Source organism: Cupressus sempervirens, chromosome 1, assembly GCF_028749045.1.
Source record: "Cupressus sempervirens isolate cs-2001-9-10 chromosome 1, ASM2874904v1, whole genome shotgun sequence".
Lineage (NCBI taxonomy): Eukaryota > Viridiplantae > Streptophyta > Pinopsida > Cupressales > Cupressaceae > Cupressus > Cupressus sempervirens.
The window spans coordinates 133760699-133777783 of NC_143118.1; the positions used below are offsets into that span (position 1 = coordinate 133760699).

Consider the following 17085-nt stretch of genomic DNA (forward strand, 5'->3'; position numbering starts at 1 on the left):
CAGGCCTGTGGCTTTCAATATGACCTCTTCATTGACCTCAAACATTAGGCCTCCAACTATAACCTTCATGTTCTTCCAAGACGAAACAAATTGATTCGAAATATTCTCATCATGCTCACCATACATGCATTCCATGAATTGTAATAGTCCCCCTTCCTCACACACAAACATGGCCTTCATATTGTTCCTAAAGGCACTGTCAATCCTATTAGGCTCAATGTAGAGCTTATTGCCACCCATAGTCTCCAACTTGAAGAGTTTTGAGAAATGTCAAAACCGGTTTTTTTACTAAATAACACAAATGATTTTCAAAAAGCCTTTTTGGATGTGGTCGTAACCTTTCCTTTCAATGTCATGATGATAGTGATGGGAATAACCGATAAATAAGTCATCCGCCTGATCATACTCATGTGAACCCTTTATATCGCGTAAATAATCAGTACACCACTTGCCTTTATAACTTAAGGCAATCTTAGGGAAATAAATACTTAAGATCACCAAGATCTCATCATAATGATACGGTATCATTTAAAGTTTGTGCTCATAAATCTTGAAAGAAAGCTCAAAGTTGCATTTTTGACTCACAATTGCAGTGTGTCAAGTGTCTTTTCGGAGTTGTAAATAAATGTTACTACACAAAGGGTAGCCATTGATTCCCTTACAATGCTGCCATGTGTATCGATTGACGGTGTTATGCATGGTTGACTACCCATATATTCCTCCCTCATTATAAGGATCCTTATCTCATGCAAAAGTAGATTTTCCTCCCTCCAACACCTTAACCCTCCATTTGTGGCCCAGTGGCAGCCATTAAGTTTGCAACCCCATTTCCTTCTCTTTATATGTGACCATATTTGTGGTTTTGATATCTCTACATTTGGGCACTTGCATCATCCAAGATAGTACTGACCCTCCACCCAACACTAGTCTTTTTGTGAACAACATGTATAATAACTTTGGAATCACCCTCGACTTCAATATTAGTAATTCCTAGGGCTAGAGAAATATTAAGGCCCCAGAGGAGCACCATTCCCTCAGCCTGATTAGATTTCATAGTTTAAAAATCATTTATGTGAATATCTAACAATCATTCTAAAATGATTGGAGTATAAAAATTACATAAGTTTTGTAAGAAGCCCCCTTTTCCATGGGACCACACCCTTAGTGTCAATGCTATCGAATGGATGGTGAAATAGCCATTTGACATGCTAGTAAGGAGTATCAATACCCTTCATAATCTGCATTTGCCTCTACAAGTTTGATGGACCAAATAAAACTAAATACAACAAAACAACCTCTAGTTGCATCAGCTTCAACATTTGGGGAGAATTATTGTGGTCACTAGAGGCATGTATATCTTTTTATGCAATGTACTAAATTATTTACAGTGCAATCCAAACCTATCAAGACCCTCTTACATGCAAGTCAGTCTACTACATCTAGTGGCATGCAAGTTAATTGCACTGGGTAATGTTATTAAATATGTAATATGTAATGGTGCATGAACAAAAAAAATCTAGATGAGTATGTCTCATTCACTGGTGATCCATATGTTGGCTTTTAGGTTCTACATTTTCTTAACCAAAATGAAAGCTTCAAAAATAGACAATGACTTAAGTTTATCATGTTGTTTTAATGGTCGAACAAAAGATTTAAATTGTCCACATCCCAAGTTGTGTGGTGATATGTTTTTTATTTATTTTGCCAACATGGCAACTGGAGTGTTGTGTCAACTCCTAAAGTTGGGGTGCACCACTCTTAAGCCTTCTCCTCCTACTCTTGTATTTTGTCCCACCTCTCCAACTAAAACTAATATTTGAAGAAACACTCTTATACAAAAATAAGACAGAATCAAGATTTGATTTACTACTTAAGATTAGCTCACTCATGGGTGTGAGCTTCTTCAGATAAAGAATATGCCTTTCTCCTCAAGTGAAAGCATGATTAGAAAGCTTTTTACAAGCAAAAGAAATATATAGTGTAACACTAGTGTTGGAGTATATTGGGAAGTTGGGAAAAGTTTCCAAGATAGGGGGACAATGGGCCTTAATTTTAGGATGACTAGGGGACAGCGGTGAGGGGATGATAGGGCAAGGAATGGTGTTCACTATTGTATACTATACATATAGAACTTGAAATGCTAGTTATGAAATGATGTTTTAGTATAACATATCGAACTAAAATACTTGAACATGGCAAGATTGCAACACAAACTACAACCATTGAACATTCAACATAGTAACATAGCACATATCTAATAGTAACATTCAAAAATCAAATTTCAAATAGAAATTCAAGTACCCATCCCAGTGGCAATGTGGTTGCAAAATGGCACAGGTGGGGGTGCTCGAGTACTCCAAGTACCAGGTGTAGGAATGTCTTGGGGATGGGTATGGTTTGGGAGGGGGTGTGAGTCCCCGTGTTTCACTAGAAATATGTTTGTTCCTCAGGTAGGAAATGGGGGTTGAAATATATCGCTCATTAGGATAGGCTACTTTCAGTTTCCTTACGTTTTCTTGTCACTCAGCTTTTCTTTGAATAGTGATTTAACTGGGGTCCTAGAAGAATAGTTTTGAGTCTGCTCTCTTCCATGCTCTTTAGGGGGCTCAGACCTAGCTTCATCATGTACTCTAGGTGCCTCCAAAGACAACCAAAGTTTACCAATAAGCACCTGCATGATCTCCATTTTATCAAGCTTCCCCATGGATAGGAAGATGTTTGCACCATCTTCCTCTAAATTCGGCAATATTACTTATAGTTATGTATCTTGTTTCTAGGTTGTTTCTTCCATTTCTCCAACTATCCCTTCTCTGAATTGATAGTTCCAACTTTTAATGGAAGCCTTCCGCCACAATTCACCATTTGCATTTCCCAACATACCCAGTGCCATCAACTACAACCTGTAACACTAGAATCTACACTAAGGGCAAAAATGGCTCCAACACCAATATGTTCTATAGTTTGGTTAGGTTGACTGATAAATAGTTCGATAATGCAAATTGTCTTATCTAGTCTAATCACTTATTTATGTAGAATCACCATTCATTTAAAGAGTGGCTTCATCACATAAATTAAATGAGGAAATGACATGAACATATAAATATTTATATAATCAAATCCAAAAGAAAATTTTTGAGATTAGTATGAACTATGGAAATTAGATGAATTTGAGCATATATACATACAAATTGCCCTAGAGAAGGCTAGTGTTGTTATGCTAGCATTCCACTATCACAAAAAACTACAACTTTACAAGCTCACAGCCTCTCGTACATAACCAAATGCTTAGATAATTTCTAATATTTTCATCAGAGATTTGTCATTAGATGAGATTGAATTTACATTACAATTGATTTGATTTAGATGACCTATCTATCCATATGTTTGTTGTCTCCTTTAGATCCCTAGATATGACAATTTCTATGGGTATACCCTTTGAGGCAAGCCTAACAAAACTTATTATGTCCATAGTAATACAAGTTCCTATGGGTTGTATCAACGAGAAAACAAAAGCCAAAGTGAAAGCAATAATCTTGGGTGTTGGCTCCCAAAACCCCAGATTGGAAATCCAAGAGTCTGCCACTTCTTTGATAGGATTTCACAATTAGTTATGACCAACAAACATGAATACTTCTTGATTCCCCTACACTTTAGGCTTCACTACACATACGTGGGTAGACCTTCTCCTCCAACCTGATCACTTGGTTCAGAGCTTTTCTAAAGTGAATTTAAGCTTTGGAGTTCTCTGGCTAGCAAGGTCGTTGAACTCGATGAAATTGAAATGAATGTTGAGTACTTGCAATAATTGAATATTTTTTATAGGGTTTCTTAATAATGAATTTGATACTTTTAGGAAGGAAGATATAGATTATCTGACTTCAATAATAGAAATACCAATGCCTCTGCTCCTTCGGGCAAAAGAGTCAACTTCAGTGATTTTTCGCGTACAACTTTATAATACTCTATGCACTTGAATTGCCAACAATTTAATAATCAAGATGCGACAGACCAAATATCATGCAATCTTAGATTAGTCTAGATTGAGCTTTAACTCCTTTGGTAGGGAGACAAACTAGACATAGCTATAGAAATGATTTAATATTTCACAATATTTGTGATGATCAAATTTAAAATGCTAAATGACCATGTCCACTTCTCTGACATTTAAATTGTATACATAATTCCAAAAAAAATTACAAAGGACGATTCATCTGCAATTTAAATCTCCATGTTATTTAATAATAAACAAAAGACATTTTATTTTATTATAACAATAAAATAATTGGATTTATATTACAAAGTCATATTATAGCCCTTATTCCTCCATACAAATAAATATAAAATGCTTCTTGTTGAGAATATGTGAATGTCGAATATGTCTTCTTCAGAAATGAAACTATGGCTATTTATATTGTATACACAATAGGATGTAACCATTGTATTATTTTATTCTATCGCTTCATTAATAAACTATCCTTGTAATTTATCAGGCTATAGGGTGTTTTAACATATAATTGCACTTAATAGGTTTATGGGCACAAACACTTTATCCAGTAATTATCATACTTTATCGGCACAAATTAATTTACATTCCTTAGGTTACTTTCTAACACAACTTCAATATTATTCCCGAGGAAATCATCCCCGCCTCTTTCTCAACATCCCTGAAGTCATATTCCTCTGTGCCTGATAAAATGTTTATCCAACACATGAGCACACTAGGAATCCTGTGCTTCACAAATGCATAATTACTCCTCCTTTCATATATATCCCCAAACATTATGAATCGTCTGCAGCTCCAACTCCAATCGCTAAACTATGATGACAATATCATCGTGCGCTCCACATTTCAAATACTGATTCAATGACTCATGCTATTTCAATTTGACTGAACACTTTATTGCTCTCAGGAATAATGTTGCAAGAGGCATTTGGGTATTTGAAGTCTGCGAAATGTATCACTCAATATGCTACACGGGCTCAAACAAGCTTCCACTAAGGCTGGGGTCCCATGGATGCCAGCTTCCTTAAAAATAGAACCGCACCCACTCAGATTTTTTAGGAAATTTGTAAGCTGAGCGGTCCTATGGATTTTTCACTTTAAAGTTTCAGCTCCCAAATATAAGGGAAAACTTTCTAAAATTTATTTTATGATAAAGACTTTTTTAGTTTTGAAGTGTCAGAATTTGACAAATGGCTAGATTTTTCCCCAAGTTGGTGGGGCTATTTCCAGCCCCACCTTATTTTCATCCGCTTCCTAAAAAAGCGGGGCTCCTATCATGGAGGAAAAGATTCTAATTAACCTTGTAGCCCCTCGAAAAACTTCTTATGGGACCTCCTGTACCTGAAAAATAGACATGTAGCCCCCCCTCGTGGGACCTCTGCCTAATTTCCTCAGAATCTCCTTAATGCTTGACGCACATATCTTTGTTTCTATCTCTTTCTTCGCTATATGAAGGGCTCTTTTTTGGATGCCATGCTTTTGAATTTCATGAATCCTTTACCAAAGATACCGCTGCATCAAATCTTGCCATTAACGTTGCTATCTATAGGATTTGGTTGTAGGTATTGCTGTGTAGAATCAAATAGCATGGGTTCGTGCGTTTGGTATTTGTGAATTTGGTGATAATACATGTCTGCAATTTCCAACCCCTTGGAATTGTTTTTGCACAGGGAAACTGTCAAAATATACGTGTTTTACTCCTCAAAATTGGTAGCCAGTGTCCTCTGAGTTCTTCACAATCGAACAGATTCACTTCCGTCAATTGCAGACAACTCTGTTTAGTGGAGAGCTCTTTTAAATCTTCACATGAGTTTCAATGAAAGTAATGAATTATGAGATATACTAAACAACCGTTTAACAGCATTGGCTCACAGTTCTGAGTTTTGTTGTTGACTGGATTCGCTTTAGGATTCATGTTGCTTGGATGATGTCTTGACACAGTTGTTCTCACTGTAGTATAGTTATTGAACAATAATTGCCCTTAATTTTATCTCCTTTCATATTCATTGTCTATTTGAGTTTAACATGGCAAGCTTGCCAAAAACTCCCCAACTTCTCAAAACTATATCACTCTGTATTCAGACTCGACTCTGCATTAATGAAGTTACCAGTTGTCTTTTTCTGAATATCCATTGGTAGCTGAGATTGGTTTCCCAATTTACCACTTTCTAAAAGAGTTATGGGACTGTCTTGCTGTTAACCATGCTTATGCACATCTTTGATTTCTTTGTGGACACTCCAAGTTACTGTCGTAAGAATATGTTATTTGAATCAACACATTGAACCTATTATCAACATGTTCTTGTTTGCACAAAATCATATGTTTGTGGTGTTTTAAGAAGCCTAAACATATACAAATGTAAGTGATCAATAGACATCACATAAATGGGGTAAAGGATGGAAAAATGTCGAAAATTTAAGACCAATTTTTAGATTCCATCACTGGGAACCCTAGCTGACCATGTATTTTGAAGTTTCATCTCAGAAACAACAAAAGTTCGTTGAATGATGAGTAACGACTAAAAGAATGTTTCAGTTTTATAATACTTAAATTATTGTGATACTGCTATCAGGATTTAATTGTGTGATTTTTGAGTCAAACTCATTGACCCATGTTTCATGAGTAGAGTGATTCAACATGAATCCATCTCTCATGAGAATAAATGGAACACATAGCACTCATTGGATCTAGGTGATGCTCATAGGGGTGAAGCACCGGGACATCCCGGGAGGTCACCTATCCCAGTACTACTCCAGCCTGAGCGCGCTTAACCACAGAGTTTCCTCCATGGTTAAACCCAAATCTTGCAACCCCATTTGCAAAGCAAAACAAAAGAATAAATCCAACTCATATTTTGAACTTATTCCAGCTTGATTCAATGAAATCAACCCACACCTAGATGAGCTATTTAAGGACACTAAATGTGTAATAATATGCAGTGTTTTCTTTGAAAAAAAACAAAGGAACACCATATACACATAAACCCATAACCCAAAATGAACAAATCCTAAGAGAGCCGCCAAGCAACCTCAAGAAGAAATATCCCTTAGTCTCTTAATTTTTGAGCTCATAACTGCACTTTCGTTAACAGGACCTATCTCCTTGAATCACTATGAGACTCATTCCAATGTTATTGTACTTCTTCTTGCATGGACATATGTCCCTTTTAAATAGAAGAGTGCATAAACTATGCTTTATATATCTTCCCTGGTACATGACACTAATATGAAATATCCCTTTTATGCTGCGGTTACAAAAATAGTGTTGTGGAATTGCAAAAGAGTTCAGTTTCTGTTTCTAAAATTGTACTAGAAAAACCCCATCTTTACCGACATGCAAAGCCAGCTGATAATTTTTTACTATTGTTGTATCAAAAGAATCATCACTATACAGAGTCGATGCTGCATCTCAAAGTGATTAGACTCAAAAAAATACAAATTTGGAAAGTGTAATCAGGGCATGTGAAACAAGCCAAAATACTATGCTTCTATTTCAAACATAAAATTAGTTGAAAAATAAGAGGGACAGCATAAAACAGATATGAGACTCTTTGGGGCAATCAGGATCCAAGCTTACTTGCTGAATCGTGGAACTTTTTGGGTGATTCTGGGTATAAAACATACTGGAATTGGATTCTAAAATGAATCTCCTGTGGGCACACATCTGGGATTTATGTTTGTAAATGTCGAAATGTTTAATGGTTCTAGTTTGATCTTTTAGATACTTTGAAGACCTACACTGCTGATTAGCAAACTGTTATCTATCATGAGATTCTAGTTTGATATTTTTTATTCTGAAAAGTGAATTTAAATAGGAACGATATGTTTAAAATTTTGAAATTTGTAATGATTTTGTCTAGCATATGCATTGGTATATGGCATTCTAAAACTTAATTTTATTTTTTAGCTGCATATTTATACGTATATATTACATAAGAATATATATGTGTGTATGATATATATACATGTATATGCATATGTATATTTATCAGTATTTGTGTGTATAAATATACATGAACATACCAAAAACGTACCCAACACCTCAAAAAAAAACCACCGAACCAGTGTTTTGTACCCACATACCCGTGCCTGTTCCCATTCTCGATTCGGCAACTTAGGATCCATGTATGCTGAAAAGCAAAGCCAGCTGATAATTTTTTACTATTGTTGTATCAAAAGAATCATCACTATAAAGGGTAAATGCTGCATCTCCAAGTGATTAGACTCAAAAAAATGCAGATTTGGAAAATGCAATCAGGGCGTGTGAAACAAACCAAAAAACTATGCTTCTATTCGAACATAAAGTGAGACGAAAAGTAAGAGACAGCATAAAACAGATATGAGACACTTAGGGGCAATCAGGATCCAAGTCATGACCCCAAAGGACTCCAAAGAAAAACTATTCTTACAAATTCAAATACTCAAAATTAAATGATCCTTGGCTGCTTCTGCACCTGCAATAGATAATTAGATATCTAAAATTAAGCTTGCTTTTTTTCTCATTACACCAGGGGTATCCCTGTGACCCAGCTCAGCAGCACAACCTTCCTTACCTTGGACTTACTAATTGCAAAGTTGAGGTCCACGAAGGGGTGAGCAGAGGCAACACTATTCCCCTGGGAGGGATCCACAGCCTGCAAGCAGCACCCCCTCTTAAACCCAAGAGGGAATCAAACCCGAGACCTATGGACAGAAAACCTACAGCCCAAGAAAACTCATCAAAATGCCAGCTTGTTACAACAGCTCTCATAGCAGATTTACATAAGATAGTGATAGCTGTCAATCCCATATCAGATTATTAAAGACCATATGTTGGGACTGACTGCATGCATACTGAATTAAGCTAAACCTGACTGACTACATGTTGCACTGACCATAATTGTGAATAAATCTGGTCATAAGAATATCAACCATTCAACTGAGTACCAAAGGCCCCACTTATTAATTCATCACCATCCCAAAAGAAACAGTCATCACATTTTTTGCTTCATGTTGGGAGGGATCCACAGCCCGCAAGCAGCTCCTCCTCTTAAACCCGGGAGGGAATTGAACCCAAGACCTATGGGGAGAAAACCTACAGCCCAAGTGAACTCGTCAAAATTCCAGCTTGTTACAACAGCTCTCATAGCAGATTTACATAAGATAGTGATAGCTGTCCATCCTATATCAGATTATTAAAGACCATATATTGGGACTGACTGCATGCATGCTGAATTGAGCTAAACCTGACTGACTATGTGTTGCACAGACCATAACTGTGAATAAATCTGGTCATAAGGATATCAACCATTCAACTGAGTACCAAAGGCCCCACTTATTAATTCATCACCGTCCCAAAAGAAACAGCCATCGCATTTTTTGCTTCATGTTGTCAGGGAATTACTACAACTGGAAGAATTGTAGTCATAATCTATGACCTGGATAGTAAAAAGATGTATTAAGAGTTGATTCCATGTTATTTATTTGATATAGGTTAAATTGTCAACTGTGTTTTGGGCCTTTGGTAAAATTTTAGTTTCGAAGATAGCTACAAATCTTACGAATACATTACATCGGCATAAACAAAAGACCTCCAATGTCCTGTTCTTCCTCAACATACCCGAATCCCTCCTTTCCAAATTCCCAATATTAAAATGTCTACTAAACATAGACTTCCGCTTGTCAACTTAACAATACAAAGGGATTGGTATGGTTCATTCTTTTCCTCTGCTTGAATGAATTTCTTAATCAAACTTTCAGAATGAGTTTATAAGATGCGTATTTACATTGCATTATTAAGGTTTATTTGACCTGTATATCATCAAGACAAGTTGCTTTACATTTCTATGATGTCTTTGTTCTCTGAAATGACAATGCACTTGTGTGGATAGTTCAACTGTCACGGTAGAATCATTATCAGCAGGCAAAACTATTATGTGCTTGCAAGTAGCAACGGATTTCCTTTTCCACATTATTAATTCTTGTAAGAACTATAACAAATTTTGCTCAAGATCAAAACAAGCTTCCATGATAAAAACTTCAGTATTGTGTCCATTATCAAATATATTATATAATTTTGCTTGGAATATAAAAGAAAGGATAAAATAGAAAAGAATACAAAGGAGGTATTACCATTTTAACAGATGAGGATGTTGAAAAATTTCCAATCCTGAAAATGAAGTAGATAGTGAATGAAAAACAAGAAGAAGAATGTTTTCAAAATGCAAAACCCGAAGAACAGCTAGAAAAATTCTCTCCTATACAGAAAGCTTCTTCATTTCTTTTTTCAGAGCATTAGCTCTCACTAAACTCCCAATTGTGTTGATTGCAAGTTTAATGTCGTCAAGTGGGTTGCCAGGCACAACAGTCTTGTAAAGGTAACTGTCAAAAGTCATCTTCTGCACATAATCATCGGCACACATTTCGACAAATGCTTCTCTCGCGGGGTTTGATCTGTAGAATACCTTCTGAAGAATGTCCAAGACTTTGTATGTAGGCCAATACTGCTTATCCCACATTTTAAGATAACATCTCAAAACAGATTCATCAATCATCCTAGCGCCGTTTGCAGATCCTTCAATTATAGCCTCTCCACACATCCTTCCAGACTTTGCAGCGAAATATATACCCTCACCAGAACACTTAGTCACATATCCAGCAGCATCTCCAACCAAAGCAACCCTACCCTTAACCCTCCTAGGCCTTGGATGTTCAGGAATAGGATGTGCTTCTACCTTGATGATCTTCCCCCCTTCAATCTTCTCCTTGGCCCTATTCCTAGTAGCCAACTGGTACTGTTTAATGGCAGGCTTATTAATCACTGTCCCTGTCCCCACTGCTACATGATCACACTTAGGGAACACCCACCCATAGAAATCAGGAGAAACATCATCTCCAACATACATTTCTGCCAAATTCTCATAGTAAACCATCTTATCCTCAGGAATCTTAATCCTCTCCTGGAATGCAATGGCATAATCATAGTCTCCCGCATCAATGTTCTTTGCTACTCTACTATTAGCCCCATCTGCACCCACTACAGCATCAACTTCCAAAGTACAAGGCTTTCCCCGGACATCATTTCCATCATAGGAAGTATAATGCAATACATATGGACTATCACTGTCCTTAGGAATGTCCATTTTCATGAACAGCCCATTAATCACGGTGGCACCATATTTAGCTGCTCTTTCTCTAAGAAAATTATCTAAGACCTCCCTCCTAACCATCCCAATATACTCATTCTCTTTCAATGTCCTACCCACATCAACTGCCACATTGGACGGGGAAATCATTTTCATTTTAGTGACTCTTCTATCAATTATATCCAGAGGAAGATCAAACTCACCTACCATACAGAGAGGGATTGCACCGCCACAAGGCTTGGCATTGTCCAGCTTTCTTTCAATCAGAAATGTTTCCACTCCGCCCTTGGCCAATGTTTCAGCTGTACTGCCCCCCGCTGGTCCTCCACCCACAACGGCCACTCTAAGCTTCCTCCCTTCCAGCTTTTTGCCCCCCGCTGCTGCATACACAACCAAAGCGGCCCCTCTTTTTGCACCGAAATTCCGCAGTCCTTTGTCGTCCACAATTGACCCCCTCCAAAATAACCCAGTTGAGGAAATGGACTGAAAATCCTTTGAAACTTCGGATCCACTTCTCAACCCATTGAAATTTTTCCACATTTGTCTTCTGGCCGCTTCAGAACTCGTTGTGCGGCCTTGACATAATACCCTTGATAAGGGCTTAGAAATGTTACTATTTTTCGTGGTTATTGCAGCGGTCGTTGAAAATTGGGCTGCACTGGCACTGGCACTGGCAGCCATTGTTATTGCAGCAGCAAACAAGACTCGGTGTCTCTCAACAACACGGAGACAGATTAAAAAATTGTAACTATTTAATTAAACCCCGCTCGATATCAGCGAAGAAGATTACGGGCAACAGGACGAGATTCGCAGTCCATCCGATGTGGCATATACCCGTGGCCTGATTGAACAAATAGGAATATGAGGATAAGGTGGATTTTTAAAATCAATGCAAAAATATCATTTCCGAAGAAAGTTGGCACGCTGATCTTTTTTCTTTTTATTTTCCTTCATTTGAGACATTTTTTGGATTTAACCACCATTTGCATTGATTTCAAGGTTTACGTATTGCCACGATATGAAGTGGCTTGCTCACAGAGTCTGGTACCCTATTCGAGTGCGTGCTATTTCACGTGTTGTTTTATGCTCTTTACAATCTTTCAATCAGTGACCTTTTCAGGCCATTAGGGAGATTTAACATGCTCACTTGTAGATATTTGTGTAAGTAGGTTTTTTTATCAATGGTGCGAGTTGGGAATTTGGGTTTGGCTGCTCGTGGATTTAATGTATTGTTCCCTTCTTTATTAAAAAAATCATCCATTCAATGAAGTGTGATACATTCAGTATGATCATGGTAATAAAATTTAATTGGCTTGGGGTTCATCAATGTTGTTGACTATTCATGGGCTTGGATAGATTATTGGCCTTTTAAAAAAAATCTTTCATTTCTTGGAGCGTTATGTCGGTATTAGTATAAAAGAAGAGATTTTAAGGTTGTGAAACTAAAAAGAGGTTACGTAATAGACCACCTTGGAAAAAAGATACTTGCATTTTAAAATTATTTTCATATTTAAAGTGATATGACCACCCCCAACTTCAAAGGTGTTGAATAAATAGTTCGAAGAGCCATTTATCAAGCTATTAGCATAAATGATATGTTTTTTCTTTCACTTTTTAAAAAATAAGAAAAAATTCTTTCATTTCAAGTTTCTTGTAGCTTTTTAAACTTTTGATTATCACAATGGAGTTAATGAGAGTTGGTTATGAATGGGCAATATAACTTTTGGCCTCATATTAGCTCTTATGTATGTTTTTTTTTAATGATGATCAAATGTGAGATTGAACTCTTTGATATACAAAAAAAAAATTCCCCTAATCGGTTATCCCAAGTGTGCTTGTAGAACTTGTGCATAACAAAGATCTCTTTACTATTCATGTAAATATTCGATGCATGAGCCTCCTGGGTGTAAGGGAAATCTTACATCACACAAAAACTTATTTCTATTTCTATTTCTATTATTGTGTTTTCATTAAGGGTTGTTCTAGTGTAGAGTTGCTATTTCTGAAAGCTTGCTAATTTTAGTAAGTTGCTCATGTGAGCTTATATTGTTCTAATTTCATGTGTGGAGGTTCATCTTAGATATATCAACCAATTCGATGAGTTTCATTGCGGTATCATTTGTATTAGTGTAGTTATTGTGAATTTTGGTATGAATTTTGGCTATTCAAACTTCGAGCTTAGTAGTGAAGGCCTAAATGCTTTCAAAATGATGTCAAACCTCGATTGATGGGTACTTGGGACATTTATTGTTGTAGAAAAGGAGTTGTCATTTGTGAAAGAGGCTACAATAGTCAATCGAGTCAACAAATTGCTAGTTATGGTGTCCCAAAGTTGGGTCATCTGAAAATATAATTTGCAAATTGTCTTGAGCCAATTATGTGTAATAAAGTGTAGTAAAATTATATAATTTGATGCTGGTCAGCCTTAGGTGTCTAAAAGCTTCCCTGGTGGTGGAAAATGCCTATGTAAGGAAGGCATGTAGGTTGTCTAGGGAAGTGTTGGGTGATAGTCATAGCTCTGTCTTATAGATTATTGTAAGGAAGGTGCCCACGAGCTCTTGCATTTTAAATTTTGAATTATGTAATGCCATGCATGTGGAGATAATAAAAAGTCATTATTTATTCTCTCAAATTGTTGTTGTTTCTACATTTTTGTTGTGTGTTTGTGATATTAAGGGGAGCACCCTTCATAAAGTGGTATTAGAGCAGGCTTTCCTAAGTGTGCAGATAGATCACCAACTGTACTAGGATTATGGATTGGGTCTATTATGAGGTAGTTTATACTGGGGTTCTAATGATAAGTGTGAAAATACCTCCACAAGGGATTTAGGCAAAAGAGCTAGAGGTGTGATATCTAAGGGTTTTAGAGGCCTCTACAGCCAAATGCAAGCATTGCAAGAACACATGGGCAAAGGGATGAATCTTGTCATAAAAGATGATAGTGATGATGAAAGAGAAGGAGAAGTTGATCAAGAAGAAGAAGAAGAGGAAGTTTTGAACCTAGAAGAAGAAAGACTTTTTAGGGCCATTTCCAAGATTGGAAAAAGACATAAGATTGAGGTTCTCAAATTATTGGGGAATCTTAACATGGAGGAATTTATTGATTGGATCAATAAATTCTTTTTAGGACTCTTAACATGGAGGAAGTTTTGAACCTAGAAGAAGAAAGACTTTTTAGGGCCATTTCCAAGATTGGAAAAAGACATAAGATTGAGGTTCTCAAATTATTGGGGAATCTTAACATGGAGGAATTTATTGATTGGATCAATAAACTAGAAGAATATTTTGAGTATGAAGATATTGAGAATCCTAATAGGGTCAAGTTTGTGAAAGCCAAATTGAAGGGTTGTGTGAAGAGCTGGTGGTAGGAGATACAATTGGAGTGAATAGAAGAGAGATAAATAAAATCACAAGATGGGATTAAATGGTGGATAAATAGAAGAAAAAATTCATTCCCATTGGTTATGAGCTTCATTTACTAAAGAAAATGCAAGGGTTGAAGTGAGTAGGAAGATTTATTTACGGGTATACATAAGAGTTCTATTGTGTTCTCATCTGAATAGGCCTTGTGGAAGCTAACAAGGAGAAAGTTACTTATTACCTTAATGGGTTGAGGCCAACCATATAAGAGGAACTAAGTTTGGTTTGAATGAATAATATTGAGGAGGCATACTAGTTTTCCCTATGAGTAAAAGAGAAGATGAACAAGAAGTTTGAGAGCCAACAAAGTGGAAGAGGCCATGGAAGAAGATCTGGTGAACGATCTTATGGAGGCCGAAATGATGATCAAAAAAAGGATAAGGCTAGAAGTATTAGTCAAAACCAAAGGGGAAATAATTCCAATTATTTCCATGATCAGAATAATAGAGATTAGAGAGGAAGAGGAAGAGATCAAGGATCTGGTACAAGTGGTTTTCATCGAACATTCTTTCACTACAAAGAAGAAGGGCATAGGACATTTGAATGTCAACAATGCCAAGGAATGACAGAAAGGAGAATCAAAGTCTAGGTTGGAGTAGCACATATCAACAAAGATGCCAAATCACACATTTTGAATATGCTAAAAGAGGAGAAGTCCTAGTCAACATAAGAGTCCTGTTGAGTGGTGAAAATGAACCTGACCAAAAGAGGAGCTTGTTTCATACTAGGTGCAAGTTTAAAGATAAATATTGTAATATGATTATGGATTATGGAAGCACTAACAATTTGGTGTTAGAAAATATGGTCACTAAGTTAAAGCTCAAAATATAGAAACACTTGCATCTATGCCATATTGCTTGGGTGTAAGATGACCACAAGGTAATGGTTAATCAACAATGCCTAGTGAAGTACAAGATTGGAAGCTTCCAGAATGAGGTACTATGTGATATTGTACCTATGGACATATTTCATATGTTATTGGACAAGTTGTGGCAGTTTGACAGGCATATAGTGCATGATGGTTGTGCAAATACCTACACTCTGATGAGGATGGAGTGAAACATAAGTTGAAGCCATTGAAGGATAAGGAAGAAAAGATATGTAGTACTACTAGAGTGTATTTTGTTGATGGAAAGAATTTCCTAGAGGATATGAGGCATGAGGAATTGTGGTTTTCTATAGCTCCAAAGAGTGGAAAAGAAGAAGTAGAAGAGGTACCTACAAAAGTGGTTGATTTGTTGAAGGAATTTCTAGATATTATATCTGATAATGTGCCTAATGGATTACCACCAATAAGGAAGATCAATTACCATATGGACTTGATTCTAGGATCTAGTTTGCCAAATAAGGTAGTGTATAGAATGACATAAGAAGAAAGAGAAGAGTTGAACATACAAGTACATGAGTTGTTGTAGAAGAAATTTTTCATGCCCTAAATTTTACAAGGCAAAACACAACCACTTTTTTTTGAAAGGTGAACTAAAGGATAACATATGTAGACCTATGCTTTGTTTTGGAATATTTTATCGAACCATGAGGTGTCTAGGGTATAAAATTTCATGTATTCTTGAGAATGTTAGAATGATACAATTTTGATCATTATGTTAGAGATTATTAGTTCTAATGATGTGGGAGAATCTTGTTCCATTTAAGTTTTCAAGGGGAACCGTTTAGTTTTATATCATTCGTTGAAAATCTAAATATACCCTAATAGCTTGATGATGTTATCATTTCAAATTCCACTTCCTACCCTTGAAATAAGGCATTACGTACACATACATGTGAAGCACAAATTCTTTGTCAGTGTAGTTTGCAATAACTCCAAAAAGTTGCGAATGTATAGGAGTGTATGTTGTCCCAAATATTCTAATTACTAGGTTGTCTTACTATATATATATATATAAGATCTTAATTTATCACATTCCTTGCCCATTTTATTTCATTTTACCCTATTTTGTGTAGCTAGCTTCCATTTTAAATAGATTCTTACATCCCCTCAATTATGCTTTAAATCTCATCAATATCCTATAAATTGGGTCGTTAGTCTAATCGATATCTATAGGTATTTGACTTAGTTACTTGATATTTTTTTTTTTATTATTGCTATTAGTATTACGATAAATTTAAACCATTTTTATTTGATAATTAAGTATGTTATAGTCTATACATAAACTATGTGAATAACTTAATATTGACACTTATAGATATGTGACATACAATTATGTATAAAGGAAAATTTACTACTAGGCTTATTTAGTAATTATAACTAATGACCCACATTGATCTATCAACTAATTTAATTAGTGATTACTCTATGCTTATCTCCCCCTCCACTAACCAACTCCCCACTCACATACTCCAACACTTTATACATGACTAGTACTTACTACTAAATAAACATCTCATATTTCTAGTTATGTTTAAATAACTTGCTAATCTTTTTCTAGCTCCTATTTTTTTATAATACCCACCTTACCATCTATCTTGCTATCCTACTTTACCTTTCTCCATACATTTAATGACAAGACAAATACACCC

General features: G+C 36.1%; 1 protein-coding gene across 1 annotated transcript; it reads right to left on the minus strand.

The window, feature by feature from the left end:
- Positions 1-10010: 10010 nt before the first annotated feature.
- Positions 10011-12112, minus strand: LOC149576527 (Pyridine nucleotide-disulfide oxidoreductase family protein). Its single transcript, XM_089817726.1, has one exon. The coding sequence runs from the start codon at positions 11806-11808 to the stop codon at positions 10240-10242; it is 1569 nt and encodes a 522-aa protein (XP_089673852.1). The 5' UTR covers positions 11809-12112; the 3' UTR covers positions 10011-10239.
- Positions 12113-17085: the final 4973 nt, after the last annotated feature.

Coding starts and splice junctions, on each gene's coding strand:
- LOC149576527 (XM_089817726.1), bottom strand. CDS start 11,808: ATGGCTGCCAGTGCCAGTGCCAGTGCAGCCCAATTTTCAACGACCGCT.